Raw genomic sequence first — 27,746 nt, forward strand, 5'->3', positions numbered from 1 at the left:
CAGGGATAGGGGTGGTCCATCAGGAAACGCCGACCCAGGCCCAGGTGAGGCCAGTGAAAAGGCCATCGCGCACGCGCGCCCATGCACCATCACCTGCTCTTGAGCCGCTTGCTGATGAAGTACATGGCAGCTGCGCCCACGTACTTGGCCATGGCGCCCTCCACGGCCCCGAACTTGCCCTCCCGGACAATGTAGTCGAAGGAGGCCAGGGCCTCGGCGGGCGTGCGGTACACGTTGGGGGAGATCAGGTGCACCAGCCAGTCGTCCGCCCACTGCCGCCACTTCATCTCCTCCCTGCGGGGAAGCAGGGCACGGGGCTGGCCAGGGGGGCTTCCTCAGCCGGGGCCTGGGAGGTGGGGGGCAGGCCCACTATCCAGCCCGCCCAGTGCACGATGGGAGCCGAGGCCTAGGCAGCAGGTCCTTATAGAGGCCCAGCCCAGCTCTGGTGGCCTCCCTCGCTGCTCACCCCGCACAGCATCTCATCAGCCCGGTCCCTTCTGGGGAAGACCGCCCCCCCCCCCCCCCGCCCTGCCACCTTCCCGGGCAGCCCCAGCCCCACTCACGTCCTGGCCTCCTTCCCGCCATACATGCGCTGGGCCTCCTTCTCGTCTAGCATGAGCCAGTACTTGTTGCAGAACTCAGTCACCTCCTTGCCCTGGTCATTGGTGGCCTTCATGGGTGGATAGTAGGTGAGGATGACATCCAGGGGCTGCCTTCAGGAGACATCCAGAGTCTCACCCAACTCCTTCCTCCTCCAGGAGACCCAGCCCTCGCCTCCTTGGGGTGAATATCCACCCGGCCTGACCCAGCCCCGGGGTGAAGCCGGAACCGACCCATAAAAGTGCAGCACGAGGGATCTGGGCAGACATCGGAGCACTTCCCTGACGGGGGGGAGATGTGCGAAGGAGAGGACGGGGGAGGCTCTGAGTGGGACGCCCATGACCCATTCTGGAAATGCCAGCAGCAGCCCCCCCTCCCCATGCAGGACTCAGGTGAGGCCTCCCTGGAGACAGCGTCCAAGGAGCTCCTTACCCCGACACCAGGTAGGACTTGAGGGCGCTGATGATGACAGAGGAGTCGTTCAGTTGTTGCTGGAGGAGAAGAGGGTGATTTAGATGGGGATGGGGGTGGAGGGGGGATGGGGGTGGAGGGCTCTAAGCAACACTGTGCCCAGGCATTCCTCAGAAACTGGCCGGGGGGAACCAGGGTACTGTTGGTCCACTCCTGGGGGGTTACCCCTATAACCCATGTCCACTGAGCTCTCCCCACCCCCGGGATACAGTTCCCCCACTCAAGGCAGCCGATCAGAAGGGAGACCCAAGTGTGGCAATGGGGAGGAGGGGGTGGGGAGGACCCAGGGTCTAGGACCTGCCTGCTCCACCTACCTGGCCTCCAGGGCATGAGGAGCAGGGTGGATGCCGGAAGCTACATACTAGGAGCCAGGCATTCCCTACAACCTGGAGAGTATGGTCCTCTGTTGACTGATGAAGAAGCAAGCCCAGAGAGGCTAAGTGACTGGCCCCAAGTCACACAGCCGGGGAAGGGCAGAGCCACATCGTGAACCCAGACCTCACTGATTTCAGAACCCACATTGCTAAGCTCTGTGGTGCTCTGGATCCCGTAGACCAGGCTGGTGTCTGGTGCTGGTGGGGAAGGGTGGCAGCCTACATTTGCTGAGCACCTACTGTATACTAGCTACTTTCCCCTCATTGTCCTCAGCTGAGGCCAAGAGCCCGCGTTCCTTCCAGGGCTGACTCGGGGAGGACCCCAGGACCCCCCAGGACATGGTAGGGGTCCCGAAGCTCACCAGGCTCTCTCCTTCCTGGGCCAGCAGGATGGGCACCTTCCTGTAGGTGGAGAACTTGATCTCCGCCCTCCGCACAGGGTTCACCTCCACCACCTGGTAGGGCAGGGCGTGGAAGTCGAGGAAGGCGCGGACCTTGCTGCAGAAGGGACACGTTTTGTACTGGTACAGAGTCAGCTGCAGGCGGTCGGACAGGGAGAGCTGGATGGGGAGGGGGCAGAGGGACAGGGGCTTCTGAGGCCTGTTTCCTAGGCCCTGCCCCCAAACCCAGGCCCTGCCCCAAGCAAACTTTTTTTCCCAGAGGAGCCTTCTAAGATGACCCTGAGAAAATGGGGAGGAATAGGGGGGCGGCAGGGAGGAATGAACATTGGAGGCTCAGCCTCAATCCAGTGGGCCCCCCATCCCTTCCCCAGCGTGGCCAGAATGGGGTCTACCTCCAGTCTCTAAGGGGAAGGGTTGTATCGGGGCCTTGGGCCAGGATCTGGATCCTGCACGTTCTGCAGGAAAGCACCATGTGAGCTTGCTGCATATTTTGAAAGTCACAGCTGCAGTCCACGGCCCTCAGTGCTCAGATGGGAAACTGAGGCTGGACCCGTGGAAGTGGGCAGGGAGATACAGAGAACTCTACTCCCCTCCCACGCCCCCCGACACCCTGGGTGCAGGAATATGTGGGTGAATGGGGACGGGGGGAAGGGGGGCACAGCAGAGAAAGGCTGTGCTGGTGCAATGTACAAAGGATTGCAAGGGCAGCTGGGCTACCACCTGGCTGGGGGAAACACGACCATGTCCCTTCCTGTCTTGGGACCTGGAATCTAAGGGTCATCGGTTCCATAAAAAATGCTAATAATAATATCCTGCCCTGACCGGTTTGGCTCACTGGATGGAGCGTCGGCCTGCGGACTCAAGGGTCCCAGGTTTGATTCGGGTCAAGGGCATGTACCTTAGTTGCGGGCACATCCCCAGTGGGGATGTGCAGGAGGCAGCTGATCGATGTTTCTCTCTCATCAATGTTTCTAACTCTCTATCCCTCTCCCTTCCTCTCTGTAAAAAAAAAAAAAATCAATAAAATATATTTAAAAAAATAAATAAATAAAATAATATCCTATATAATAAAAGCCTAACATACAAATCGACCCAACTAAGGAACAACTGGTGGAATGACGGGTTGCTATGACGCACCCTGACCACCAGGGGGTAGCCGCTCAATGCAGGAGCTACCCACAGGCCCCCAGCCAGCCAAGGCGGGTGCCAGCAGGGGCCCCCTGATTGCCCTGCTGGCCGCCCTGCCAGGAACCCCACAGATTGGCCCTGATCACTCACCAGGCCTAAGGACCCCACCCATGCACAAATTCTGTGCACTGGGCCTCTAGTCAGTAAATAAATACACCACCTTAGGATTTGACGACGATGGGGGCCGAGAAAATGTTGGGAATGGGATAAACTGAAAGAGGCTCTTTCTCTTTTCTGTGATCTCAAAATCTCCCCATTATAAAGTCTTTAAACAAGTTAGAAACACAACTTTAAGACAAAGACAATTCCAGTTAGCGGGCAGCAGTCGCGGCCCCATTTCACAGATGAGGACGCTGAGGACTTGGAGACAAAACTAAGTCCCTGGCCCAAGGTCACGAGCGGACAGCGGAGGCGCTCCTGACCCGGCCGCTTCCGAAGTCCCGCAGTTCCGCGCTGACCCCAGCGCCCCTACCGGCGCGGAGCTCGGTGCAGCCCGGCTTACCTGCGCGGCGGAGGGCTGGGCGCGGAGGTCCTGGGCGCGCAGGTGCCACCGCGCGGTGTAGTACAGCCCCACAGCGCCCCCCAGGGCCAGAGCCGCCCGCCCCAGGAGCCGCCGGCTCCCCTTGCGGGCGATGGCGGCGGGACCCGGACCTCCCGCCGCCCCTGCGAAGCCAGCCCGGCTCTGCACTGGGAGTCGGGGCACCGGGCTACCGCCCAGCCTCCAGGCCAGAGCGCGCCCGCGGGGCCACAGCACTCGTGCAGCCTGGGCCATGTTCTCTCTACCGGCGCCGCGGGCGGGCGCGCGAAACCAAGACCGCCGGGCTTAGGCTTCCCTTAAAGGGCCGGGTGTCTGGTGAACGGCAGGTTGCCGGGGCAACAGTGACGCCGAGCGAGCAGGCAGAGGCACAGCCGTTGCAGGTTGGGCCCAGCTTTCATACTCTTCGCAGAGCCGCGGAAACACCTCCGGGGGTGTCTGGGAGTCGCTAAGTGCCCCGGCTCCTCAATACGTAGATGAAATGGTTCTCGGTGGTGACCCGGGCGCCAGCCTCTGCTCGGCCACACAGCTCCCGGTGTGGCCTCTGAGTCCCAACATTGGCCGTAACATGTAGTTAGTCATTTCTGCCTCATGCACCCAATCGAAAGAGACTGAACCCTTCGGAGTGTCAGGGAGTCACGGCTTCGGGTCCTTGAGGGCCGCGAAACCGCCACATCGACTAACAGCAGGAGGGCGCCAGATACGCAGCTCTTTCTGCCCTCCCGCGCCGCTGCACCATGTCTCCTATGGCTTGAACCATAAAATCTTCCCTACATATTGGGACCTTTAGGAAACCAGGTGTCTAAGATTTCGCCCACGCGGAGGCGCCGACTCTCCCACCCGCAAGTGCCCAGAGGTTGGATGGGGCAGATGGGGGAGGAATGAGGGTCCCAGTCCGCACCAACCCTCTGCCGGGCTGGCTCGCCCTTGCTGGGGGCCCCAGCCTCCACCATCCAGGCTTCTCCCCGGGCAGACCCGAGTTGGCCCCGCCTTGCGGCCAAGGTCTGCGGGCAGGACTAGTAATGGGTGAGAAGGGGCGTGGTCTGAGGTGGGGACAGCAAGGAGCTCTGCTCGCGGTGCAGGCGCGAGAGCCTGGCTGGTACAAGGCTGGACGGGGGCGGAGCGCTGTCAGGGGGCGTAGCGCTGTCAGGGGGCGTGGTCAGGGGCGCGGGGGTGGAGTTTGGCGGCGGGGCGGGGCTCGGCTCGGCTCGGGCCTGAAGGTTCCGGGCCCTGGAGCGGGCCGGGCGGCTTCCCCCGCTTTACTTCGCGAGGTCCCACCGTTTCAGCTTCCACCAGGGCCCCCGGTCCGCACGAGGTCGCCGCGTTCCATCATCGCGCGGTCCTGGAAGAGCCCCCTCGGGGACCTGGGCTTGCCGGTGGAGGCGGATTCAGGAAGCCGGTGACAGGGGGACTGCAGGAACGACCTGTCGGGGCACCTTCCTGGGAAGAGGAGTCGGGGCGGGATAGGGGTTTGTGAGGGACCGCGGAGCCCTCCCACCCCTCGCTCCTGGGCGGGTTGTGGCTGCAGACTCCCGTCTCGGTGAGCTCTTGCGAGTGGGTCTCTGGAAGCCTCACACCGAGAACTGTTTACCGAAGCGCGGGGAACGGGCGCCGCGTGCACACCCGCCACCTGGCTCAGCCCCGTGGGACCACACCCCGCAGCCGGGCGGTCCAGGTCATCACCAGCAGTGATCAGTCCCAAGGCTAGCGTCTTCCCCTGATGCGATGTGGAACAAATGGCACTCGACCTCTGTAGTTTTCCTCCGAAAACTCACAACCCCGGTCTAATCCTGAGAAGAACGCCCGACAAGTCCCAATAGGGAGAGATTCTGCAAAATCCATGAGCAGTGCCCCTCAAAGCTGTCAAGGTCATCAAGACCAAGGAAAGGCTGCCGCTGGTGTGGCTCCGTGTTTGAGCATGTACCTATGAACCCGGAGGTCAGGGTTCAGTTCTCGGCCAGGGCCCATGCGGGAATCGAGGGCTCGGTTCCCAGAAGGGTGTGTGCAGGAGGAAGCGAATCAATGATCTCTTTCATCACTGGTGTTTCTATCCCTCTCTCTTCCTCTCTAAAATCAATAAAATAAGGAACGTCTGAGCAAGTGTCACAGCCAAGAAGAGCCTAATGAGGCATGACAACTAAATGGAACGTGGGATCGCCCTGGCTGGTTTGGCTCCGTGGATAGAGCCTCAGCCTGCAGACTGAAGGGTCCCAGGTACTGGTCAAGGGCACCTTCCAGGCTTGCAGGCTCGATCCCCAGTAGGGGGCGTGCTGCAGGAGGCAGCCAATCAATGATTCTCATCACTGATGTTTCTTCTCTCTACTCTGAAATCAATAAAATATATATATATATACTTTAAAGTGTGTATTCTCATATGTAATTGTCTGGTCATTAAAAAAAAAAAGCAACATAGTATCCTGGATGGGATCCTGAAACAGGAAAAGGACATTATGTACAAATTCCCCAAGGAAATCTGAATGAAGTATGGACTTTAGTTAAGAATGTATCAAAAGTGGTTCATTAATTGTAACATGTCACACTAATAGAAGATGTTAAAAATAAGGGAAACCATGCAGGATATATGGGAGCTCTGCAAACTATTTTCACAATTTTTCTATAAATCTGAAACAAAATTCAGAGTTTATTTTTTAAAACTTGCCTAATTGTGCTCTCCGAATATATTGCATGGCTGCTGTTCTCTCTGTGGGAAGATTTGTTAATAACTTGCCAACTCTGTGGCTGTTTTAGGGCCTCTCTTTTACTTCATGAATCCACAAGTTTGAGTATTTCCCATTTCATTACCTATAACATTGTCTTACCCTTTAATGTCTGTAAAACCTAGTTATAGATTTTAAAATTTCTACTTCTGTTTATTTGTGTCTTATACCTTTCTGTGTTGAGAATAATTTCCCCCCCAAATTTCTACTTATGTTATTAGTCTTTTTCAGGAGTCAACTTTTGGCTTTGATATTCCTAATGTATCTTTGTCTTTTATTAATTTCCACTCTTCATTTACTTCTGCCTTCTATTTTCTTTGGGTTTATTCTGTAGTTTCTTTTCTAAATTTTTTACTTTGGAAACTTTACTCATGACCTTTTCTTATTATAAAACACACACTTAAGGTTGTGCATGTGCCTCGTTTATTGTGAGCCCAACAAGGCATTAAGAGCCTGTTTCACGCTAGATTTGGTGTTCTGGGCCAGGGCCGGGGGGGGGAGGCTCAGAGTGTCCAGACTACTGTGCAGCCAGGATTGCTTTTCAGATGGATCCTCCCCAAGACCCCTCAGGCCACGGAAAGACCAGTCACTCCTCCCTGCCTGCCCGTATGGAGCAGCACCCCTTCCAGGCAGCCTCCCCCTCTCTGCTCTCCAGCCCGGCCCTCGCCCCACTCCACTGGCCCAGGTAGGCCCCTTCTCCTTCGGGAGCCTGACCTTGTCCTCACTGCCGGTCACAGCCTTGCTCAGGATCCTCTCCCCCAGAGGGAGAGGCTCAGCCACAGAACCAACCACATCTGAAATAAACACTTGGTTCCCAACAGGAGGAGGAGCCCAGCTGGGACCCCTCCCCACTTCCTCAACCACTGAGATGAATGGGGAGGGGGAAGGGGCACTGGGGCAGATGTCAGTTCTCATTTAACCTGCCCCCTAGGCTGGGCACTCTCCTGGTGCGTCCTGGGCACGGAGGATGCAGATAGAAACAGCCTTTCGTGAGAGCCAGATCCAACCCCACACAAGCCACCTTTGCTGGTGTCCAACAGACGCCCAGCGTGGGCCCAGGGAGCAGGGAGCAGGGAGCGACCTGGCAGTAGCCGAGGTGGAGGTGCCCTCCCCTCGGTGCTGGGGCGACAGCCCAGGCAGGAGCGGTGCAGAGCTGTGAGGAGCAGAGGCCATGACCGGCACTCTGTCCAGCTCCACGGAGCCCAGCACCCACCCGCCCCAGCCGGATGCCTGCAGCCCACTGCGGGCCCTGCTCAGAGCCGTGGCCTCCGGTCCCCATCCTGGTCCTCATGGGTCCGCTCACCTGCGTGAGTCCAGGCCCCAGAGAGACAGCAGGAGCGGCCGGGTAAGGGACATGCTTGGGCCAGGCACCGAGCACCAGGAGCAGGAGACCGCCCTGGACCCGGACCCAGTGGCAGAGCCTTCTGCCCCCTGCCCCCTGCCCCCTGCCCCGTGGACCCCTCTATGGGGAGGAATCCAGTGGGCCTGTGGCCGGGGGTGTGGGAGGGGCTGCCTTTTAGAGCTTTTCCATAAACAGGGTCCCCAACACATGGAAGGGGCAGGAGCCAGGAAATGCTCACGTGAGCCCAGCTGAGTCCCGAGTTGAGAGATGGGCATGGGGGCTGGAAAGCTGCTTCTAGAAACTTGAGAGTCCAGCCAAGGCCGGAGAGGAGCAGGCCTTCCCCCTCCTGGGTGTTTGGACCTGCAGTGGCAAGGGGGGCCCATCTGTGGACACCAAGAGTCCCCGCTGCTGTGACTGGCCTCCGGGGGCATCGGCGTCTCCTCCACGTGGTCCCGGGCGCCTAGAAGCCTAGTGACCCGCTGCCCGGGCACCCCTTGCCCAGCCCTCAGGCACGTCAGGGGGTATTGTTGTTCCCCAACCACCCGTGGCTGAACGCGGCTCACACGTTTCCCAGGACCAGTCCAGGGCTCAGACTGGATTCCTGACATGCAGTCAGCACAGGGAACACTCGCTGCCTCCCGGAAGGGATTAGACTCGGCCCGGGGCCTGGGCCCTGCGGTTGGGAGAACAGGCCACTGTGTCCGTGGGAGCCTGGCATCCTGGGCCTGTGGAGAGGGGAGGGCCACCTGCCAGCCAGTGCGGGTGGGAGGGTGTCTAAAGCCACCAGATTTCTCCTGGCTTCTCGCCACAGAAAAACCCACGTGTAGACGGTGTGTAGCTCCTGCCATTGCTAAATGGACCCGGAGAGGGACTTGGCCGTGGCCCAAAAGCTTCCGTGCGGCTTGTGATGGGCAAGGGGAAGCGGTGCAGGCCATTCTGGAAGCCCCTGTGCCTAGGGCTTGCCCCAGCTCTGGGCAGGGTGCACCTGAGAGTTCCCTCCTTGACCAGGTGCCCAGGCCCAGTGGGAAGGGGGTGGCTGGGGAGTGGGGCCTCCAGGGTCCCGTCTGGCCTGGAGCCCTGGGAGTCAGCCTGTGCCCACACAGGAGTCTACCCCGCGCCCCTCACCCAGCCCCCAGTGCTGACAGCTGTGCGAGGCGGGTGCCTGCTGAGCGGACCCCGCCCCGAAAGCCCTGCTGACTCTGAGGAGGTGGCACAGCTTTCCCCTCTCACCCCGCCCGCCTGCAGGGCCCCTGCCTTCCTAAGGCAGAAGCAAGAAGCACCCTCGGCTGGTCCCCTGCCCTCCAGTCCAACCAGCCCAGCACTGAGTCTGCCCCGGTGGCGGGCATGACTGTCCTGGGACCCTGTTGTTTCCCAAAGGGGTCCCCGTACATGGAGGGCAAGGAGAGGGCAAGGAAAGAGGCCACTCCAGCTGGGCAGGTGCAGTTAGTCAGCAAGGGAACTCACCAGGCTGGTCTTGGGCGCGGGAAGACAAGTAGAGCTCCACAGTTGCCGCCAGAATCTTATTTACAGAGAGGCCTTCACGGGGCTCAGGCACATATGCCATCAGAGGGTCAGTAACACAGGGCGCTCAAGGCTGCACTGACGGGGAGAGGAGTGGGCAGGGATCACAGGGGGTGAGGGTTGGGCAGGGATCACAGGGGGTGAGGGGTGGGCAGAGAGCACAGGGGGTGAGGGGTGGACAGGGATCACAGGGGGTGAGGGGTGGGCAGGGATCACAGGGGGTGAGGGGTGGGCAGAGAGCAGAGGGGGTGAGGGGTGGGTAGGGATCACAGGGGATGAAGGGTGGGCAGGGATCACAGGGGGTGAGGGGTGGGCAGAGATTTGCAGGCACCTGGCCGCGGCCTGCTCATGCTGCAGACCCTGTCCTACCCCTTCACAATTCATACCAGGGAGCATGGGCCATCTACTCCCTGGCTTTAAGAGTCTACCCAGCCCTAACCGGTTTGGCCCAGTGGATAGAGCGTTGGCCTGCGGATTCAAGGGTCCCAGGTTCGATTCCAGTCAAGGGCATGTACCTTGGTTGCAGGCACATCCCCAGTAGCGGGTGTGCAGGAAGCAGCTGATCGATGTTTCTCTCTCATCGATGTTTCTAACTCTCTATCCCTCTCTCTTTCTCTCTGTAAAAAATCAAGAAAATATATTAAAAAAAAAAAAAAGTCTACCCAATGATTCCTTCGTGTTCTAGGGCACTGCCCCTCCCAAGTTATCTTTGGGGCTCCACCGTCAGTCTCCCCCACATCCAACAGTCACTAAAGGCTCGAAGATCCCTTTTAAGGTCAAAGAGAGTGGCTGGGTGGAGCCTGGCCCGCTGGCGGGAGGAGAGGGGGGGGGCGGGGGGGGCACAGCGCCTGGAGGTCACGCGGGTTTGGTGGCCACATCGTGGAAACTTTGCTCATCTCCACTTCCTGCCTTTCTTCACCCAGACGGGCAGCCCGGCCGGGGCCTGAGGGGGCTTCTCGGTCAGGATGGCCAGGGCTGCAGCCCACCCACCAGCTCAGAACCCGCTCAAAGCCCCTTCTCTTGGGACTGCTGCCCCGAGCCCAGCTGGGGGTGCTGGGTCCAGAGCGGCAGGTGGCGGCTAGAGCCCCGGGTTCCTGTCAGTGTCCTGAGACACCCCCAGATCCCCCTCAGGTCAGACTGCAGGCAGCCTCTGTCCTCACAGTGGCATCCGGAGCCATCGCCCAGGGGCTGAGCCCGTCACCTCTCCCAGGGACAGCCAGAGCCCCAGGGAGGAGCCTGCTCGCCAGGACGGAGCGGGATCAGCATGGCAGGAACACTTCTGGGGACCCAGGCCTGGGCCACGGGACTGCACAGACCAAGGCTGTGGCCAGAGATGGTGGGTGGTCTCAGCGACCCTCAAGGGCGAGGCCAAGTCCTGCACTCCCTGGGAGCCGAAGCTCCAGGGGTCAGAGCTGTAGGTGGAGAGCGGCTTCAGGCCCAGCCCCGGCCAGCAGTGCCCACCCTCACTGTCCCGGCTCCAGGGTGCAGCTGAGCCGCTCCATGTGTGGCTGGAGCGCCCGGCTTGGGGTCTCGGGGCCCACAGGGGGGCCACTCCTGCACATGGGGCACGGAGGGGGAGGGGCAACTCAAGGTGGGGGCCCTTCCAGATGGGCGTCTGAGGAAGGGGTCTCCCCTGTGCCAGGGCTGGCAGGGGGAGGCCTCTGAGCGCTCAGAACACTATGTCCTTCCCTGTCAGGAATGTTCACTTCCAGCTGCCCCACCCTTCCCTGCACCTTCTGAGCACCAGGAAACAGGGCCTCCTCTGCATTCACTGTGCGGAGGATCTCACCGCACTTTCCAGCTGTCCCCACACACACACCCCCGCCCCCCCACCTTGGCCCAAGCAGGGACTCTTGGAGGTCAGAGGTGACGGATCTGGCCACTGAACACAAACGGAGTGGAGGAAGGGCAGGAGAGTGTGCCAGGGGCCCCTGTCCCTGCAGAGGTGTGGCGCTCTGGGGAAAGTCCCCCGGTTCCCCCCTGGCCTTCCTGCCCCTCCACCTTGCACAATCCTGACCATGGGGAAAGGGCCAGAAATCTCACCGAATGGTCCGTAAGGTAGAGGAGTTGCTGGCAGTTACGTCACCCTTCCTGAATTTGGCAAAGGACATACCACTCCGCCCCGGCAGGAGCGGGAGAGCGGGGACCATAAATAGGGCCCCCAGGCCAGCCTCCTCACTCGCCTCTTCCTCCTTCACCACCTGCCCGGCTCAGCAGCTGCCCAGTTGCCTCAGCCCTGCAACCATGCCCCGCGGTCTCCTGTGGCTGGGCCTAACCCTACTGGGGGCCCTGCAGACCCAGGCCCAGGACTCCACCCCAAACCTGATCCCAGCCCCACCTCTGTCCAGGGTCCCGCTGCAGCCAAACTTCCAAGATGACCAGGTAAGGAACCTGGGGGGCAGCTGTGGAGAGGCCCCCAGAACAGTGGGAGCAGAAGGGCCGAGTCTTAGAGAACATTTAGGACGGGATGGGCCCAGGTTTCAGCTCAGCCTGCCCTTACGCCTCCTGATGGAAACCATGCTCCCACCCCCACCTCAACCCCACCCAGCCTGGCTGACCTGCCTAGGTCCACCTTCTCTCCCGTAATCTCCACAGTCCCAGCCAGGTGGGGAGATCTTCAGTCCCACTGCCCACGGTCACTCCATCCCTGCCAGACTCCGGGCTCCCTCTGGCCCACAGCCTCCAGCTCCTGCTGGCTTTGTCAGTGCAGGCCCAGTGCAGGCCCAGTGCAGGCCCAGTGCGGGCCCAGTGCAGGCCCAGTGCAGGCCCAGTGCGGGCCCAGTGCGGGCCCAGTGCAAGTCCAGTGCAAGCCCAGTGCAAGCCCAGTGCAGGCCCAGTGCAAGCCCAGTACAATCCCAGTACAATCCCAGTGCAGGCCCACTGCAAAGTCCACTGCAAGCCCAGTGCAGGCCCAGTGCAGGCCCGAGTCCCCATCAGGAGTCCTGCGGCCCTGGTAGAGGCACTCCTGGTTCTGAGTCAGCCGCCCAGAGATGGGTGCAGGGACAGAGCTCGGCCTGTCACCCGCCCCTGCAGTTCCAGGGGAAGTGGTACGTCGTGGGCCTGGCAGGGAATGCATTTTCAAAGGAAGACAAAGGGTTTAAGATGTACACCACCAACTACGAGCTGAAAGAAGACCGCAGCTACAATGTCACCTCCACCCTGCTCAGGTGAGAGCCCCCCCTCCCGGGAGCATGGGAACCTGGGGGCTGCGTGGAGGAGGGGCTCTGAGAGACAGACTGATGTCACGGCCAAGCGGACAGGCAGTCACTCCTCCTCTCCTCAGCACTGGACTCAGAGACCTGTGTCCTTCCTTCCTTCCTTCCTTCATTACGTCAGTGTTTCCTGGTCCCTTCTGTGCGCACAGACAGCGGGAGGGATGCGCACGGACAGTCCTCAGGAAACAAGGCAGAGAGCAGGGGAGTCCGGAGTGGGAGGAGGGTCCCTGGGCCCAGCCTGGAACCCCGCCAGGACCTCACTGGGGGCTTCCTGGGAGGTGGCCTCTTGGCTGGGCCTTGGGGGAACCGATCTGCCTTGGAAGGAGGGGCACGGGGTTCACGGCAGGGGCTGGGGGACTCCGAGTAAGAGACAGCCGCTCCTTCGGGCAGCCGCGAGCCATGAGCAGCCTGGCCGGGGTGGGCACCACACTGCTGGGGCCTTAGGCACCGGCACCCAAAGGATCTGGCGAGGAGACAGGGCCCCTCTGGTTGCAGGGGGAAGAGGAATGGTGGGGTGCCAGGCTCACCAGCTCCTGTGGGTTTCTGGCTCTGGTACCTGGAGGCGGGGGGGCTGGAGCATTTGGGCATAAGGGGCATAAGAAGGACGGGTTTGGGGAGATCGGCTCTCGGGTGCCAGGGACATGGCGAGATGAATCGCCCAGGAGGGGTTACAGAGGGAAACAGCAAGACAAGAGGAGGGGACCAAGCCCAGGGTGCGGAGGACTGTGTACAGGAAGCCGCCGAGGGGAGACAGCCCTGCAGACGGAAGGACAGTGGGTGCTGGAGGCAGGGCCCCGGGCAGGGCAGCGGGGAGAGCACAGAGGGACAGACCAGGCCACCTGCTGCAGCGGGGACGGACTGGGCGGGACCCAGGGCTGTGGAATCCCAGCCCCTCCAGCAGCAACCCTGGCTCCCACCTCATCCAGCCCAGGGGGCCAAGCCCGCGTCTCCCCTCACCCACACCTCTCTCCCACTCCCACAGGAACCAGCGCTGCGACTACTTTGTCAGAACTTTTGTCCAAACTTCCCAGCCCGGCCAGTTCAGCCTGGGCAACATTAAGGGTGAGTCCTGAGTGATGCGGGCCCTGGGGTTGGGGTCCCAGGCGTGGGGTCCTCCCAGAGGGGGAACCGGCCTCCCTGCACCTCCGCACAGAGGCCGTCCTCTGCGGGTGGGGGAGCAGGGAGCTGCTCTGTCTAACCAGCCAGGGCTGACCCCGCGCTGTCCACCCCGCAGCTTACCCTCCACTGCAGAGCTACACCGTGCGAGTGGCGGCCACCGACTACAACCAGTTCGCCATGGTGTTCTTCAAGAAGGTTTCCCAAAACCAGGAGTACTTCAAGATCACCCTCTACGGTGGGTCTTCAGCCACCCTGGGGGACCCCGCTCCTGTCCCATCCGAGGGAGGGAAGGGCCCATCCCCACCACCCCCCAAGGCCCCCTCCAGCGTTATCTCTGCCCCAAGTCCCCGGGAGGCCAGGGAACGAGGGCTTTCCGCAGGCCCCCCACGAGGAAGGGGTCTGAGGCTCGTTCATCCATTCAACAATATTCATGGAGTGTCTCCCGGCCACTCGCCGGCCATCTTGGCCACAGGAAGGACCAAGGAGCTGCCCCCTGAGCTGAAGGAGAACTTCATCCGCTTTGTCAAATCCCTGGGCCTCACCGATGACCACATCGTCTTCCCTGTCCCCATCGGTAACGGCCAGCTGGGGAGAGGAGAGGGGGGTCTGGGACTGACCAGGCCTGATGACGTCCCACCAGGGAAACGGGGAGAGGAGGCCCGCTCCCCTCTAGTCCCTGGAGCCCCTGGAGCCACTTTGGGTTCAGAAAGACCATGCCCCAGCCCAGGGTCTGCGGGGCCCCCGGGGGTCTGGGTCCCAAGGACTCTTCCCTGAGAGATGACTTGGGCCGACCCAGATGAGAGGTTCAGGCTGGGCCAAGCTTCCCAGTCTCATTGCCTGAGCCCCCTCCCCCTATAGCCCAGGTCCTGCAGTTCTGGGCCACCTCCCCCCTCTCCTTCCCCTGGGGCTTGCTCACCACTGAGTTGGGAGGTCAGCCTGGCCAGGCAGGGGCTGTACCCAGGCCACTCACAGAGCCACCGGCCTCCCCAAGGCTGAGGGGCTGCCAGGGCTCATCAGGTCAATGGGCAGGAGACCGCTGTGCCCAGCAGGTGGCTGGGCCTCTTTCGAGTCCTTGAGAACAAGTGACGCCCAGGTGTTCTCAGGCCTTTCTCTAGATCCTCTCCCCCATCATCTGCCCCTCTGCTGCCCCAGCCCTGAAGGGAACCCCTAGATCTGCTGCTCCTGGGCCAGGCTGGGGCCTGGGGCAGCCGGTGGGCAGGGCAGGGGTCCTGGTGGTCAGGGGTCACACACACATCCCTGCCTATTGTGACGAACTGTCTCCCCCACAGACAAGTGCATCGATGACCAGTGAGCAGGTGGTGAGTATGGATGGGGAGGGGGCTGATGGGAGCCTGAGGGCAGCGGCCTGCTGCTCCCCTTCCCGGCATTGTCGCCATCGTGACTCCCCCTCGTGCCTCTCAGGTGCCTCCTCTTCCTCCTTCCCGTTGCCTTCATCTCCGCCTCCGCCCAAGGTGCCACCCAGCTGCCCCCAGGAGCCGGACGCCACTGAGAGCCAGGACCCTCTCACAGTGTGGCCCAGCGCTGCTCCCAGGCCACCCTGCTGATGGAGTTGCTCCTTGACTGCTAAATAAACACATGCCCCAGCCCCCCAGTCTGTGTTCCTTGCCCACTGGGCCATCTGGGAGGGCAAAGGGCAAAGGGCAAAGGGCAAAGGGTGGCTCTCAGCATTACTCCCAGGCCGCCTTGAGGCCCTCAGTGAGGGATGGAGGTCACAGAACTTGAGTCCATCTTTGAACTCCTCCTAAGTCCCAATCCTGGGTCCACCCCCAAGCCAATGCTAGCTCTCACATGTCCTTGCCTTTGAGGGGTGCCCAGGCCAATGGAAACACTGAGGTCACACCTCATGTCTATACTCAGCCACTTGCAACAGGTTCTACAACAAAGGCCTTGCCAGGGCCGGGGAGCTGGTGGGAACAGGGGAAGCTGAAGTGCTGTCACCCCCAACTCACCCCCAACTCACCCCCAACTCACCAGGATCCCTGTGATGCTAGAAGATGGCAGCCAACAGTAGGTGGGCTAGGGAATGCCCAGCTTGAGGCTGTGCCAGGCACAGAGGGTCACCAGGGTAGTCCCTGGCTCCTCTGCCAGCCTCCTGTGGGTCCAGTGCTCGCCCTCCTGCCCCACACCCCGCAGCCAGGCGGTCCAGGTCATCACCAGCAGTGATCAGTCCCGAGGCTAGCGTCTTCCCCTGATGCGATGTGGAACAAATGGCACTCGACCTCTGTAGTTTTCCTCCGAAAACTCACAATCCCGGTCTAATCCTGAGAAGAACGCCCGACAAGTCCCAATAGGGAGAGATTCTGCAAAATCCATGAGCAGTGCCCCTCAAAGCTGTCAAGGTCATCAAGACCAAGGAAAGGCTGCCGCTGGTGTGGCTCCGTGTTTGAGCATGTACCTATGAACCCGGAGGTCAGGGTTCAGTTCTCGCCAGGGCCCATGCGGGAATTGAGGGCTCGGTTCCCAGAAGGGTGTGTGCAGGAGGAAGCGAATCAATGATCTCTTTCATCACTGGTGTTTCTATCCCTCTCTCTTCCTCTCTGAAATCAATAAAATAAGGAACGACTGAGCAAGTGTCACAGCCAAGAAGAGCCTAATGAGGCATGACAACTAAATGGAACGTGGGATCGCCCTGGCTGGTTTGGCTCTGTGGATAGAGCCTCAGCCTGCAGACTGAAGGGTCCCAGGTACTGGTCAAGGGCACCTTCCAGGCTTGCAGGCTCGATCCCCAGTAGGGGGCGTGCTGCAGGAGGCAGCCAATCAATGATTCTCATCACTGATGTTTCTTCTCTCTACTCTGAAATCAATAAAATATATATATATATTTTAAAGTGTGTATTCTCATATGTAATTGTCTGGTCATTAAAAAAAAAGCAACATAGTATCCTGGATGGGATCCTGAAACAGGAAAAGGACATTATGTACAAATTCCCCAAGGAAATCTGAATGAAGTATGGACTTTAGTTAAGAATGTATCAAAAGTGGTTCATTAATTGTAACATGTCACACTAATAGAAGATGTTAAAAATAAGGGAAACCATGCAGGATATATGGGAGCTCTGCAAACTATTTTCACAATTTTTCTATAAATCTGAAACAAAATTCAGAGTTTATTTTTTAAAACTTGCCTAATCATGCTCTCCGAATACATTGCATGGCTGCTGTTCTCTCTGTGGGAAGATTTGTTAATAACTTGCCAACTCTGTGGCTGTTTTAGGGCCTCTCTTTCTTTTACTTCATGAATCCACAAGTTTGAGTATTTCCCATTTCATTACCTATAACATTGTCTTACCCTTTAATGTCTGTAAAACCTAGTTATAGATTTTAAAATTTCTACTTCTGTTTATTTGTGTCTTATACCTTTCTGTGTTGAGAATAATTTCCCCCCCAAATTTCTACTTATGTTATTAGTCTTTTTCAGGAGTCAACTTTTGGCTTTGATATTCCTAATGTATCTTTGTCTTTTATTAATTTCCACTCTTCATTTACTTCTGCCTTCTATTTTCTTTGGGTTTATTCTGTAGTTTCTTTTCTAAATTTTTTACTTTGGAAACTTTACTCATGACCTTTTCTTATTATAAAACACACACTTAAGGCTGTGCATGTGCCTCGTTTATTGTGAGCCCAACAAGGCATTAAGAGCCTGTTTCACGCTAGATTTGGTGTTCTGGGCCAGGGCCGGGGGGGTGGGGGGGGGAGGCTCAGAGTGTCCAGACTACTGTGCAGCCAGGATTGCTTTTCAGATGGATCCTCCCCAAGACCCCTCAGGCCACGGAAAGACCAGTCACTCCTCCCTGCCTGCCCGTATGGAGCAGCACCCCTTCCAGGCAGCCTCCCCCTCTCTGCTCTCCAGCCCGGCCCTCGCCCCACTCCACTGGCCCAGGTAGGCCCCTTCTCCTTCGGGAGCCTGACCTTGTCCTCACTGCCGGTCACAGCCTTGCTCAGGATCCTCTCCCCCAGAGGGAGAGGCTCAGCCACAGAACCAACCACATCTGAAATAAACACTTGGTTCCCAACAGGAGGAGGAGCCCAGCTGGGACCCCTCCCCACTTCCTCAACCACTGAGATGAATGGGGAGGGGGAAGGGGCACTGGGGCAGATGTCAGTTCTCATTTAACCTGCCCCCTAGGCTGGGCACTCTCCTGGTGCGTCCTGGGCACGGAGGATGCAGATAGAAACAGCCTTTCGTGAGAGCCAGATCCAACCCCACACAAGCCACCTTTGCTGGTGTCCAACAGACGCCCAGCGTGGGCCCAGGGAGCAGGGAGCAGGGAGCGACCTGGCAGTAGCCGAGGTGGAGGTGCCCTCCCCTCGGTGCTGGGGCGACAGCCCAGGCAGGAGCGGTGCAGAGCTGTGAGGAGCAGAGGCCATGACCGGCACTCTGTCCAGCTCCACGGAGCCCAGCACCCACCCGCCCCAGCCGGATGCCTGCAGCCCACTGCGGGCCCTGCTCAGAGCCGTGGCCTCCGGTCCCCATCCTGGTCCTCATGGGTCCGCTCACCTGCGTGAGTCCAGGCCCCAGAGAGACAGCAGGAGCGGCCGGGTAAGGGACATGCTTGGGCCAGGCACCGAGCACCAGGAGCAGGAGACCGCCCTGGACCCGGACCCAGTGGCAGAGCCTTCTGCCCCCTGCCCCCTGCCCCCTGCCCCGTGGACCCCTCTATGGGGAGGAATCCAGTGGGCCTGTGGCCGGGGGTGTGGGAGGGGCTGCCTTTTAGAGCTTTTCCATAAACAGGGACCCCAACACCTGGAAGGGGCAGGAGCCAGGAAATGCTCACGTGAGCCCAGCTGAGTCCCGAGTTGAGAGATGGGCATGGGGGCTGGAAAGCTGCTTCTAGAAACTTGAGAGTCCAGCCAAGGCCCGAGAGGAGCAGGCCTTCCCCCTCCTGGGTGTTTGGACCTGCAGTGGCAAGGGGGGCCCATCTGTGGACACCAAGAGTCCCCGCTGCTGTGACTGGCCTCCGGGGGCATCGGCGTCTCCTCCACGTGGTCCCGGGCGCCTAGAAGCCTAGTGACCTGCTGCCCGGGCACCCCTTGCCCAGCCCTCAGGCACATCAGGGGGTATTGTTGTTCCCCAACCACCCGTGGCTGAACGCGGCTCACACGTTTCCCGGGACCAGTCCAGGGCTCAGACTGGATTCCTGGCATGCAGTCAGCACAGGGAACACTCGCTGCCTCCCGGAAGGGATTAGACTCGGCCCGGGGCCTGGGCCCTGCGGTTGGGAGAACAGGCCACTGTGTCCGTGGGAGCCTGGCATCCCGGGCCTGTGGAGAGGGGAGGGCCACCTGCCAGCCAGTGCGGGTGGGAGGGTGTCTGAAGCCACCAGATTTCTCCTGGCTTCTCGCCACAGAAAAACCCACGTGTAGACGGTGTGTAGCTCCTGCCATTGCTAAATGGACCCGGAGAGGGACTTGGCCGTGGCCCAAAAGCTTCCGTGCGGCTTGTGATGGGCAAGGGGAAGCGGTGCAGGCCATTCTGGAAGCCCCTGTGCCTAGGGCTTGCCCCAGCTCTGGGCAGGGTGCACCTGAGAGTTCCCTCCTTGACCAGGTGCCCAGGCCCATTGGGAAGGGGGTGGCTGGGGAGTGGGGCCTCCAGGGTCCCGTCCGGCCTGGAGCCCTGGGAGTCAGCCTATGCACACACAGGAGTCTACCCCGCGCCCCTCACCCAGCCCCCAGTGCTGACAGCTGTGCGAGGCGGGTGCCTGCTGAGCGGACCCCGCCCCGAAAGCCCTGCTGACTCTGAGGAGGTGGCACAGCTTTCCCCTCTCACCCCGCCCGCCTGCAGGGCCCCTGCCTTCCTAAGGCAGAAGCAAGAAGCACCCTCGGCTGGTCCCCTGCCCTCCAGTCCAACCAGCTCAGCACTGAGTCTGCCCCGGTGGCGGCCATGACTGTCCTGGGACCCTGTTGTTTCCCAAAGGGGTCCCCGTACATGGAGGGCAAGGAGAGGGCAAGGAAAGAGGCCACTCCAGCTGGGCAGGTGCAGTTAGTCAGCAAGGGAACTCACCAGGCTGGTCTTGGGCGCGGGAAGACAAGTAGAGCTCCACAGTTGCCGCCAGAATCTTATTTACAGAGAGGCCTTCACGGGGCTCAGGCACATATGCCATCAGAGGGTCAGTAACACAGGGCGCTCAAGGCTGCACTGATGGGGAGAGGAGTGGACAGGGATCACAGCAGGTGAGGGGTGGGCAGGGATCACAGGGGGTGAGGGGTGGGCAGAGAGCAGAGGGGGTGAGGGGTGGGCAGAGAGCAGAGGGGGTGAGGGGTGGGCAGGGATCACAGGGGGCGAGGGGTGGGCAGAGAGCAGAGGGGGTGAGGGGTGGGCAGAGAGCACAGGGGGTGAGGGGTGGGCAGGGATCACAGGGGGCGAGGGGTGGGCAGAGATTTGCAGGCACCTGGCCGTGGCCAGCTCATGCTGCAGACCCTGTCCTACCCCTTCACAATTCATACCAGGGAGCATGGGCCATCTACTCCCTGGCTTTAAGAGTCTACCCAGCCCTAACCGCTTTGTCCCTGTGGATAGAGTGTCGGCCTGCGGATTCAAGGGTCCCAGGTTCGATTCCAGTCAAGGGCATGTACCTTGGTTGCAGGCACATCCCCAGTAGCGGGTGTGCAGGAAGCAGCTGATCGATGTTTCTAACTCTCTATCCCTCTCTCTTTCTCTCTGTAAAAAATCAATAAAATATATTTTTAAAAAAAAAGTCTACCCAATGATTCCTTCATGATCTAGGGCACTGCCACTCCCAAGTTATCTTTGGGGCTCCACCGTCAGTCTCCCCCACATCCAACAGTCACCAAAGTCTCAAAGATCCCTTTTAAGGTCAAAGAGAGTGGCTGGGGTGGAGCCTGGCCCGCTGGCGGGAGGAGAGGCGGGGGGGGGGGGGGGGGGCACAGTGCCTGGAGGGCACGCGGGTTTGGTGGCCACATCGTGGAAACTTTGCTCATCTCCACTTCCTGCCCTTTCTTCACCCAGACGGGCAGCCCGGCCAGGGCCTGAGGGGCTTCTCGGTCAGGATGGCCAAGGCTGCAGCCCACCCACCAGCTCAGAACCCGCTCAAAGCCCCTTCTCTTGGGACTGCTGCCCCGAGCCCAGCTGGGGGTGCTGGGTCCAGAGCAGCAGGTGGCAGCTAGAGCCCCGGGTCCCTGTCAGTGTCCTGAGACACCCCCAGATCCCCCTCAGGTCAGACTGCAGGCAGCCTCTGTCCTCACAGTGGCATCCAGAGCCATCGCCCAGGGGCTGAGCCCGTCACCTCTTCCAGGGACAGCCAGAGCCCCAGGGAGGAGCCTGCTCGCCAGGACGGAGCGGGATCAGCATGGCAGGAACACTTCTGGGGACCCAGGCCTGGGCCACGGGACTGCACAGACCAAGGCTGTGGCCAGAGATGGTGGGTGGTCTCAGCGACCCTCAAGGGCGAGGCCAAGTCCTGCACTCCCTGGGAGCCGAAGCTCCAGGGGTCAGAGCTGTAGGTGGAGAGCGGCTTCAGGCCCAGCCCCGGCCAGCAGTGCCCACCCTCACTGTCCCGGCTCCAGGGTGCAGCTGAGCCGCTCCATGTGCGGCTGGAGCGCCCGGCTTGGGGTCTCGGGGCCCACAGGGGGGCCACTCCTGCACATGGGGCACGGAGGGGGAGGGGCAACTCAAGGTGGGGGCCCTTCCAGATGGGCGTCTGAGGAAGGGGTCTCCCCTGTGCCAGGGCTGGCGGGGGGAGGCCTCTGAGCGCTCAGAACACTATGTCCTTCCCTGTCAGGAATGTTTATTTCCAGGTGCCCCACCCTTCCCTGCACCTTCTGAGCACCAGGAAACAGGGCCTCCTCTGCATTCACTGTGCGGAGGATCTCACCACACTTTCCAGCTGTCCCCACACACACACCACCGCCCCCCCGCCTTGGCCCAAGCAGGGACTCTTGGAGGTCAGAGGTGACAGATCTGGCCACTGAACACAAACAGAGTGGAGGAAGGGCAGGAGAGTGTGCCAGGGGCCCCTGTCCCTGCAGAGGTGTGGCGCTCTGGGGAAAGTCCCCCGGTTCCCCCCTGGCCTTCCTGCCCCTCCACCTTGCACAATCCTGACCATGGGGAAAGGGCCAGAAATCTCACCGAATGGTCCGTAAGGTAGAGGAGTTGCTGGCAGTTACGTCACCCTTCCTGAATTTGGCAAAGGACATACCACTCCGCCCCGGCAGGAGCGGGAGAGCGGGGACCATAAATAGGGCCCCCAGGCCAGCCTCCTCACTCGCCTCTTCCTCCTTCACCACCTGCCCGGCTCAGCAGCTGCCCAGTTGCCTCAGCCCTGCAACCATGCCCCGCGGTCTCCTGTGGCTGGGCCTAACCCTACTGGGGGCCCTGCAGACCCAGGCCCAGGACTCCACCCCAAACCTGATCCCAGCCCCACCTCTGTCCAGGGTCCCGCTGCAGCCAAACTTCCAAGATGACCAGGTAAGGAACCTGGGGGGCATCTGTGGGGAGGCCCCCGGAACAGTGGGAGCAGAAGGGCCGAGTCTTAGAGAACATTTAGGACAGGATGGGCCCAGGTTTCAGCTCAGCCTGCCCTTACGCCTCCTGATGGAAACCATGCTCCCACCCACACCTCAACCCCACCCCAGCCTGGCTGACCTGCCTAGGTCCACCTTCTCTCCCGTAATCTCCACAGTCCCTGCCAGGTGGGGACATCTTTAGTCCCACTGCCCACGGTCACTCCATCCCTGCCAGACTCCGGGCTCCCTCTGGCCCACAGCCTCCAGCTCCTGCTGGCTTTGTCAGTGCAGGCCCAGTGCAGGCCCAGTGCAGGCCCAGTGCGGGCCCAGTGCAGGCCCAGCGCAAGCCCAGTGCAGGCCCAGTGCAGGCCCAGTGCGGGCCCAGTGCGGGCCCAGTGCAAGTCCAGTGCAAGCCCAGTGCAAGCCCAGTGCAGGCCCAGTGCAAGACCAGTACAATCCCAGTGCAGGCCCACTGCAAAGTCCACTGCAAGCCCACTGCAGGCCCAGTGCAGGCCCGAGTCCCCATGAGGAGTCCTGCGGCCCTGGTAGAGGCGCTCCTGGTTCTGAGCCAGCCGCCCAGAGATGGGTGCAGGGACAGAGCTCGGCCTGTCACCCGCCCCTGCAGTTCCAGGGGAAGTGGTACGTCGTGGGCCTGGCAGGGAATGCATTTTCAAAGGAAGACAAAGGGTTTAAGATGTACACCACCAACTACGAGCTGAAAGAAGACCGCAGCTACAATGTCACCTCCACCCTGCTCAGGTGAGAGCCCCCCCTCCCGGGAGCATGGGAACCTGGGGGCTGCGTGGAGGAGGGGCTCTGAGAGACAGACTGATGTCACGGCCAAGCGGACAGGCAGTCACTCCTCCTCTCCTCAGCACTGGACTCAGAGACCTGTGTCCTCCTTCCTTCCTTCCTTCATTACGTCAGCATTTACTGGTCCCTTCTGTGCGCACAGACAGCAGGAGGGATGCGCACGGACAGTCCTCTGGAAACAAGGCAGAGAGCAGGGGAGTCCGGAGTGGGAGGAGGGTCCCTGGGCCCAGCCTGGAACCCCGCCAGGACCTCACTGGGGGCTTCCTGGGAGGTGGCCTCTTGGCTGGGCCTTGGGGGAACCGATCTGCCTTGGAAGGAGGGGCACGGGGTTCACGGCAGGGGCTGGGGGACTCCAAGTAAGAGACAGCCGCTCCTTCGGGCAGCCGCGAGCCATGAACAGCCTGGCCGGGGTGGGCACCACACTGCTGGGGCCTCAGGCACCGGCACCCAAGGGATCTGGCGAGGAGACAGGGCCCCTCTGGTTGCAGGGGGAAGAGGAATGGTGGGGTGCCAGGCTCACCAGCTCCTGTGGGTTTCTGGCTCTGGTACCTGGAGGCGGGGGGGCTGGAGTATTTGGGCACAAGGGGCATAAGAAGGACAGGTTTGGAGAGATCGGCTCTCCGGTGCCAGGGACATGGTGAGATGAATCGCCCGGGAGGGGTTACAGAGGGAAACAGCAAGACAAGAGGAGGGGACCAAGCCCAGGGTGGGGAGGACTGTGTACAGGAAGCCGCCGAGGGGAGACAGCCCTGCAGACGGAAGGACAGTGGGTGCTGGAGGCAGGGCCCTGGGCAGGGCAGCGGGGAGAGCACAGAGGGACAGACCAGGCCTCCTGCTGCAGCGGGGACGGACTGGGCTGGACCCAGGGCTGTGGAATCCCAGCCCCTCCAGCGGCAACCCTGGCTCCCACCTCATCCAGCCCAGGGGGCCAAGCCCGCGTCTCCCCTCACCCACACCTCTCTCCCACTCCCACAGGAACCAGCGCTGCGACTACTTTGTCAGAACTTTTGTCCAAACTTCCCAGCCCGGCCAGTTCAGCCTGGGCAACATTAAGGGTGAGTCCTGAGTGATGCGGGCCCTGGGGTTGGGGTCCCAGGCGTGGGGTCCTCCCAGAGGGGGAACCGGCCTCCCTGCACCTCCGCACAGAGGCCGTCCTGTGCGGGTGGGGGAGCAGGGAGCTGCTCTGTCTAACCAGCCAGGGCTGACCCCGCGCTGTCCACCCCGCAGCTTACCCTCCACTGCAGAGCTACACCGTGCGAGTGGCGGCCACCGACTACAACCAGTTCGCCATGGTGTTCTTCAAGAAGGTTTCCCAAAACCAGGAGTACTTCAAGATCACCCTCTACGGTGGGCCTTCAGCCACCCTGGGGGACCCCGCTCCTGTCCCATCCGAGGGAGGGAAGGGCCCATCCCCACCACCCCCAAGGCCCCCTCCAGCGTTATCTCTGCCCCCAGTCCCCGGGAGGCCAGGGAACGAGGGCTTTCCGCAGGCCCCCCACGAGGACGGGGTCTGAGGCTCGTTCATCCATTCAACAATATTCATGGAGTGTCTCCCGGCCACTCGCCGGCCATCTTGGCCACAGGAAGGACCAAGGAGCTGCCCCCTGAGCTGAAGGAGAACTTCATCCGCTTTGTCAAATCCCTGGGCCTCACCGATGACCACATCGTCTTCCCTGTCCCCATCGGTAACGGCCAGCTGGGGAGAGGAGAGGGGGGTCTGGGACTGACCAGGCCTGATGACGTCCCACCAGGGAAACGGGGAGAGGAGGCCCGCTCCCCTCTAGTCCCTGGAGCCCCTGGGAGCCACTTTGGGTTCAGAAAGACCATGCCCCAGCCCAGGGTCTGCGGGGCCCCCGGGGGTCTGGGTCCCAAGGACTCTTCCCTGAGAGATGACTTGGGCCGACCCAGATGAGAGGTTCAGGCCGGGCCAAGCTTCCCAGTCTCATTGCCTTGGTCCCCTCCCCCTATATCTGGGCCACCTCTCCCCTCTCTTCCCCCTGGGGCTTGCTCACCACTGAGTTGGGAGGTCAGCCTGGCCAGGCAGGGGCTGTACCCAGGCCACTCACAGAGCCACCGGCCTCCCCAAGGCTGAGGGGCTGCCAGGGCTCATCAGGTCAACGGGCAGGAGACCGCTGTGCCCAGCAGGTGGCTGGGCCTCGTTCGAGTCCTTGAGAGCAAGTGACGCCCAGGTGTTCTCAGGCCTTTCTCTAGATCCTCTCCCCCATCATCTGCCCCTCTGCTGCCCCAGCCCTGAAGGGAGCCCCTAGATCTGCTGCTCCTGGGCCAGGCTAGGACCTGGGGCAGCCAGCGGGCAGGGCAGAGGTCCTGGTGGTCAGGGGTCACACACACATCCCTGCCTATTGTGACGAACTGTCTCCCCCACAGACAAGTGCATCGATGACCAGTGAGCAGGTGGTGAGTATGGATGGGGAGGGGGCTGATGGGAGCCTGAGGGCAGCGGCCTGCTGCTCCCCTTCCCAGCATTGTCGCCATCGTGACTCCCCTGTGTGCCTCTCAGGTGCCTCCTCTTCCTCCTTCCCGTTGCCTTCATCTCTGCCTCCGCCCAAGGTGCCACCCAGCTGCCCCCAGGAGCCGGATGCCACTGAGAGCCAGGACCCTCTCACAGTGTGGCCCAGCGCTGCTCCCAGGCCACCCTGCTGATGGAGTTGCTCCTTGACTGCTAAATAAACACATGCCCCAGCCCCCCAGTCTGTGTTCCTTGCCCACTGGGCCATCTGGGAGGGCAAAGGGCAAAGGGCAAAGGGCAAAGTGTGGCTCTCAGCATTACTCCCAGGCCGCCTTGAGGCCCTCAGTGAGGGATGGAGGTCACAGAACTTGAGTCCATCTTTGAACTCCTCCTAAGTCCCAATCCTGGGTCCACCCCCAAGCCAATGCTAGCCCTCACATGTCCTTGCCTTTGAGGGGGGCCCAGGCCAATGGAAACACTGAGGTCACACCTCATGTCTATACTCAGCCACTTGCAACAGGTCCTACAACAAAGGCCTTGCCAGGGCCCGGAAGCTGTTGGGAACAGGGGAAGCTGAAGTGCTGTCACCCCCAACTCACCCCCAACTCACCAGGATCCCTGTGATGTTAGAAGATGGCAGCCAACAGTAGGTGGGATAGGGAATGCCCAACTTGAGGCTGTGCCAGGCACAGAGGGTCACCAGGGTAGTCCCTGGCTCCTCTGCCAGCCTCCTGTAGGTCCAGTGCTCGCGATCCTGTCCCACACCCCGCAGCCAGGCGGTCCAGGTCATCACCAGCAGTGATCAGTCCCGTGGGTAGCGTCTTCCCCTGATGCGATGTGGAACAAATGGCACTTGACCTCTGTAGTTTTCCTCCGAAAACTCACAACCCCGGTCTAATCCTGAGAAGAACGCCCGACAAGTCCCAATAGGGAGAGATTCTGCAAAATCCATGAGCAGTGCCCCTCAAAGCTGTCAAGGTCATCAAGACCAAGGAATGGCTGCCGCTGGTGTGGCTCCGTGTTTGAGCATCGACCTATGAACCCGGAGGTCAGGGTTCAGTTCTCGGCCAGGGCCCATGCGGGAATCGAGGGCTCGGTTCCCAGAAGGGTGTGTGCAGGAGGAAGCGAATCAATGATCTCTTTCATCACTGGTGTTTCTATCCCTCTCTCTTCCTCTCTGAAATCAATAAAATAAGGAACGACTGAGCAAGTGTCACAGCCAAGAAGAGCCTAATGAGGCATGACAACTAAATGGAACGTGGGATCGCCCTGGCTGGTTTGGCTCCGTGGATAGAGCCTCAGCCTGCAGACTGAAGGGTCCCAGGTACTGGTCAAGGGCACCTTCCAGGCTTGCAGGCTCGATCCCCAGTAGGGGGCGTGCTGCAGGAGGCAGCCAATCAATGATTCTCATCACTGATGTTTCTTCTCTCTACTCTGAAATCAATAAAATATATATATATATATATATATATATATATATATATATATATATATACTTTAAAGTGTGTATTCTCATATGTAATTGTCTGGTCATTAAAAAAAAAAGCAACATAGTATCCTGGATGGGATCCTGAAACAGGAAAAGGACATTATGTACAAATTCCCCAAGGAAATCTGAATGAAGTATGGACTTTAGTTAAGAATGTATCAAAAGTGGTTCATTAATTGTAACATGTCACACTAATAGAAGATGTTAAAAATAAGGGAAACCATGCAGGATATATGGGAGCTCTGCAAACTATTTTCACAATTTTTCTATAAATCTGAAACAAAATTCAGAGTTTATTTTTTTAAAACTTGCCTAATTGTGCTCTCCGAATACATTGCATGGCTGCTGTTCTCTCTGTGGGAAGATTTGTTAATAACTTGCCAACTCTGTGGCTGTTTTAGGGCCTCTCTTTCTTTTACTTCATGAATCCACAAGTTTGAGTATTTCCCATTTCATTACCTATAACATTGTCTTACCCTTTAATGTCTGTAAAACCTAGTTATAGATTTTAAAATTTCTACTTCTGTTTATTTGTGTCTTATACCTTTCTGTGTTGAGAATAATTTCCCCCCCAAATTTCTACTTATGTTATTAGTCTTTTTCAGGAGTCAACTTTTGGCTTTGATACTCCTAATGTATCTTTGTCTTTTATTAATTTCCACTCTTCATTTACTTCTGCCTTCTATTTTCTTTGGGTTTATTCTGTAGTTTCTTTTCTAAATTTTTTACTTTGGACACTTTACTCATGACCTTTTCTTATTATAAAACTCTCACTAGTCACCCGCTGCCCGGGCACCCCTTGCCCAGCCCTCAGGCACATCAGGGGGTATTGTTGTTCCCCAACCACCCGTGGCTGAACGCAGCTCACACGTTTCCCGGGACCAGTCCAGGGCTTAGATGGGATTCCTGACATGCAGTCAGCACAGGGAACACTCGCTGCCTCCCGGAAGGGATTAGACTCGGCCCGGGGCCTGGGCCCTGCGGTTGGGAGAACAGGCCACTGTGTCCGT

General features: G+C 59.8%; 3 protein-coding genes across 8 annotated transcripts in view; 2 read left to right on the top strand and 1 right to left on the bottom strand.

Moving 5' to 3' along the window:
- Positions 1 to 27,746, bottom strand: part of PTGES2 (prostaglandin E synthase 2) — a 37,859-nt gene that overhangs the window by 1,317 nt on the left and 8,796 nt on the right. The window contains exons 1-5 of one of the 4 annotated variants that reach the window (XM_059658156.1): positions 3,537 to 4,329; positions 1,808 to 1,943; positions 1,033 to 1,091; positions 564 to 670; positions 94 to 294 (exon numbers count right to left, since the gene is read on the bottom strand). In XM_059658156.1, the coding sequence (XP_059514139.1) occupies positions 94 to 294; positions 564 to 670; positions 1,033 to 1,091; positions 1,808 to 1,943; positions 3,537 to 3,806 (773 nt within the window). In that variant the 5' untranslated portion in view covers positions 3,807 to 4,329. Of the gene's footprint in view, positions 1 to 93; positions 295 to 563; positions 714 to 1,032; positions 1,092 to 1,807; positions 2,006 to 3,536; positions 4,330 to 27,746 lie in introns of those variants that run through there. The other 3 variants (XM_059658155.1, XM_059658158.1, XM_059658157.1) reach the window with 3 other exon arrangements.
- On the top strand, positions 11,303 to 15,090 carry LOC132212426 (neutrophil gelatinase-associated lipocalin-like). Of its 2 annotated transcripts, none has more exons than XM_059658153.1 (7): positions 11,303 to 11,531; positions 12,183 to 12,316; positions 13,347 to 13,426; positions 13,599 to 13,718; positions 13,956 to 14,057; positions 14,773 to 14,802; positions 14,956 to 15,090. In XM_059658153.1, exons 1-6 carry the CDS (start codon positions 11,394 to 11,396, stop codon positions 14,793 to 14,795), a joined length of 597 nt encoding a protein of 198 aa, XP_059514136.1. In that variant the 5' UTR covers positions 11,303 to 11,393; the 3' UTR covers positions 14,796 to 14,802; positions 14,956 to 15,090. The 2 variants fall into 2 exon arrangements, with proteins under 2 accessions (XP_059514136.1, XP_059514135.1); XM_059658152.1 differs by having other exon boundaries at positions 11,305 to 11,531; positions 14,906 to 15,090.
- On the top strand, positions 21,698 to 25,483 carry LOC132212428 (neutrophil gelatinase-associated lipocalin-like). Of its 2 annotated transcripts, none has more exons than XM_059658159.1 (7): positions 21,698 to 21,929; positions 22,593 to 22,726; positions 23,756 to 23,835; positions 24,008 to 24,127; positions 24,364 to 24,465; positions 25,166 to 25,195; positions 25,299 to 25,483. In XM_059658159.1, the coding sequence occupies exons 1-6, from the start codon at positions 21,792 to 21,794 to the stop codon at positions 25,186 to 25,188; spliced, it is 597 nt and encodes a 198-aa protein (XP_059514142.1). In that variant the 5' UTR covers positions 21,698 to 21,791; the 3' UTR covers positions 25,189 to 25,195; positions 25,299 to 25,483. The 2 variants fall into 2 exon arrangements, with proteins under 2 accessions (XP_059514142.1, XP_059514143.1); XM_059658160.1 differs by having other exon boundaries at positions 25,349 to 25,483.

This window comes from Myotis daubentonii, chromosome 11 (assembly GCF_963259705.1).
Source record: "Myotis daubentonii chromosome 11, mMyoDau2.1, whole genome shotgun sequence".
Taxonomy (NCBI): domain Eukaryota; kingdom Metazoa; phylum Chordata; class Mammalia; order Chiroptera; family Vespertilionidae; genus Myotis; species Myotis daubentonii.

Bases quoted from the DNA above. Each gene is read 5' to 3' on its own strand.
- LOC132212426 (XM_059658153.1), top strand. From the start codon at position 11,394: ATGCCCCGCGGTCTCCTGTGGCTGGGCCTAACCCTACTGGGGGCCCTG. The intron at 12,317-13,346 runs GTGAGAGCCCCC...CCACTCCCACAG, and splicing joins GTCACCTCCACCCTGCTCAG to GAACCAGCGCTGCGACTACT. The intron at 13,427-13,598 runs GTGAGTCCTGAG...TCCACCCCGCAG, and splicing joins CAGCCTGGGCAACATTAAGG to CTTACCCTCCACTGCAGAGC.
- LOC132212428 (XM_059658159.1), top strand. From the start codon at position 21,792: ATGCCCCGCGGTCTCCTGTGGCTGGGCCTAACCCTACTGGGGGCCCTG. The intron at 23,836-24,007 runs GTGAGTCCTGAG...TCCACCCCGCAG, and splicing joins CAGCCTGGGCAACATTAAGG to CTTACCCTCCACTGCAGAGC. The intron at 24,128-24,363 runs GTGGGCCTTCAG...TCTTGGCCACAG, and splicing joins CTTCAAGATCACCCTCTACG to GAAGGACCAAGGAGCTGCCC.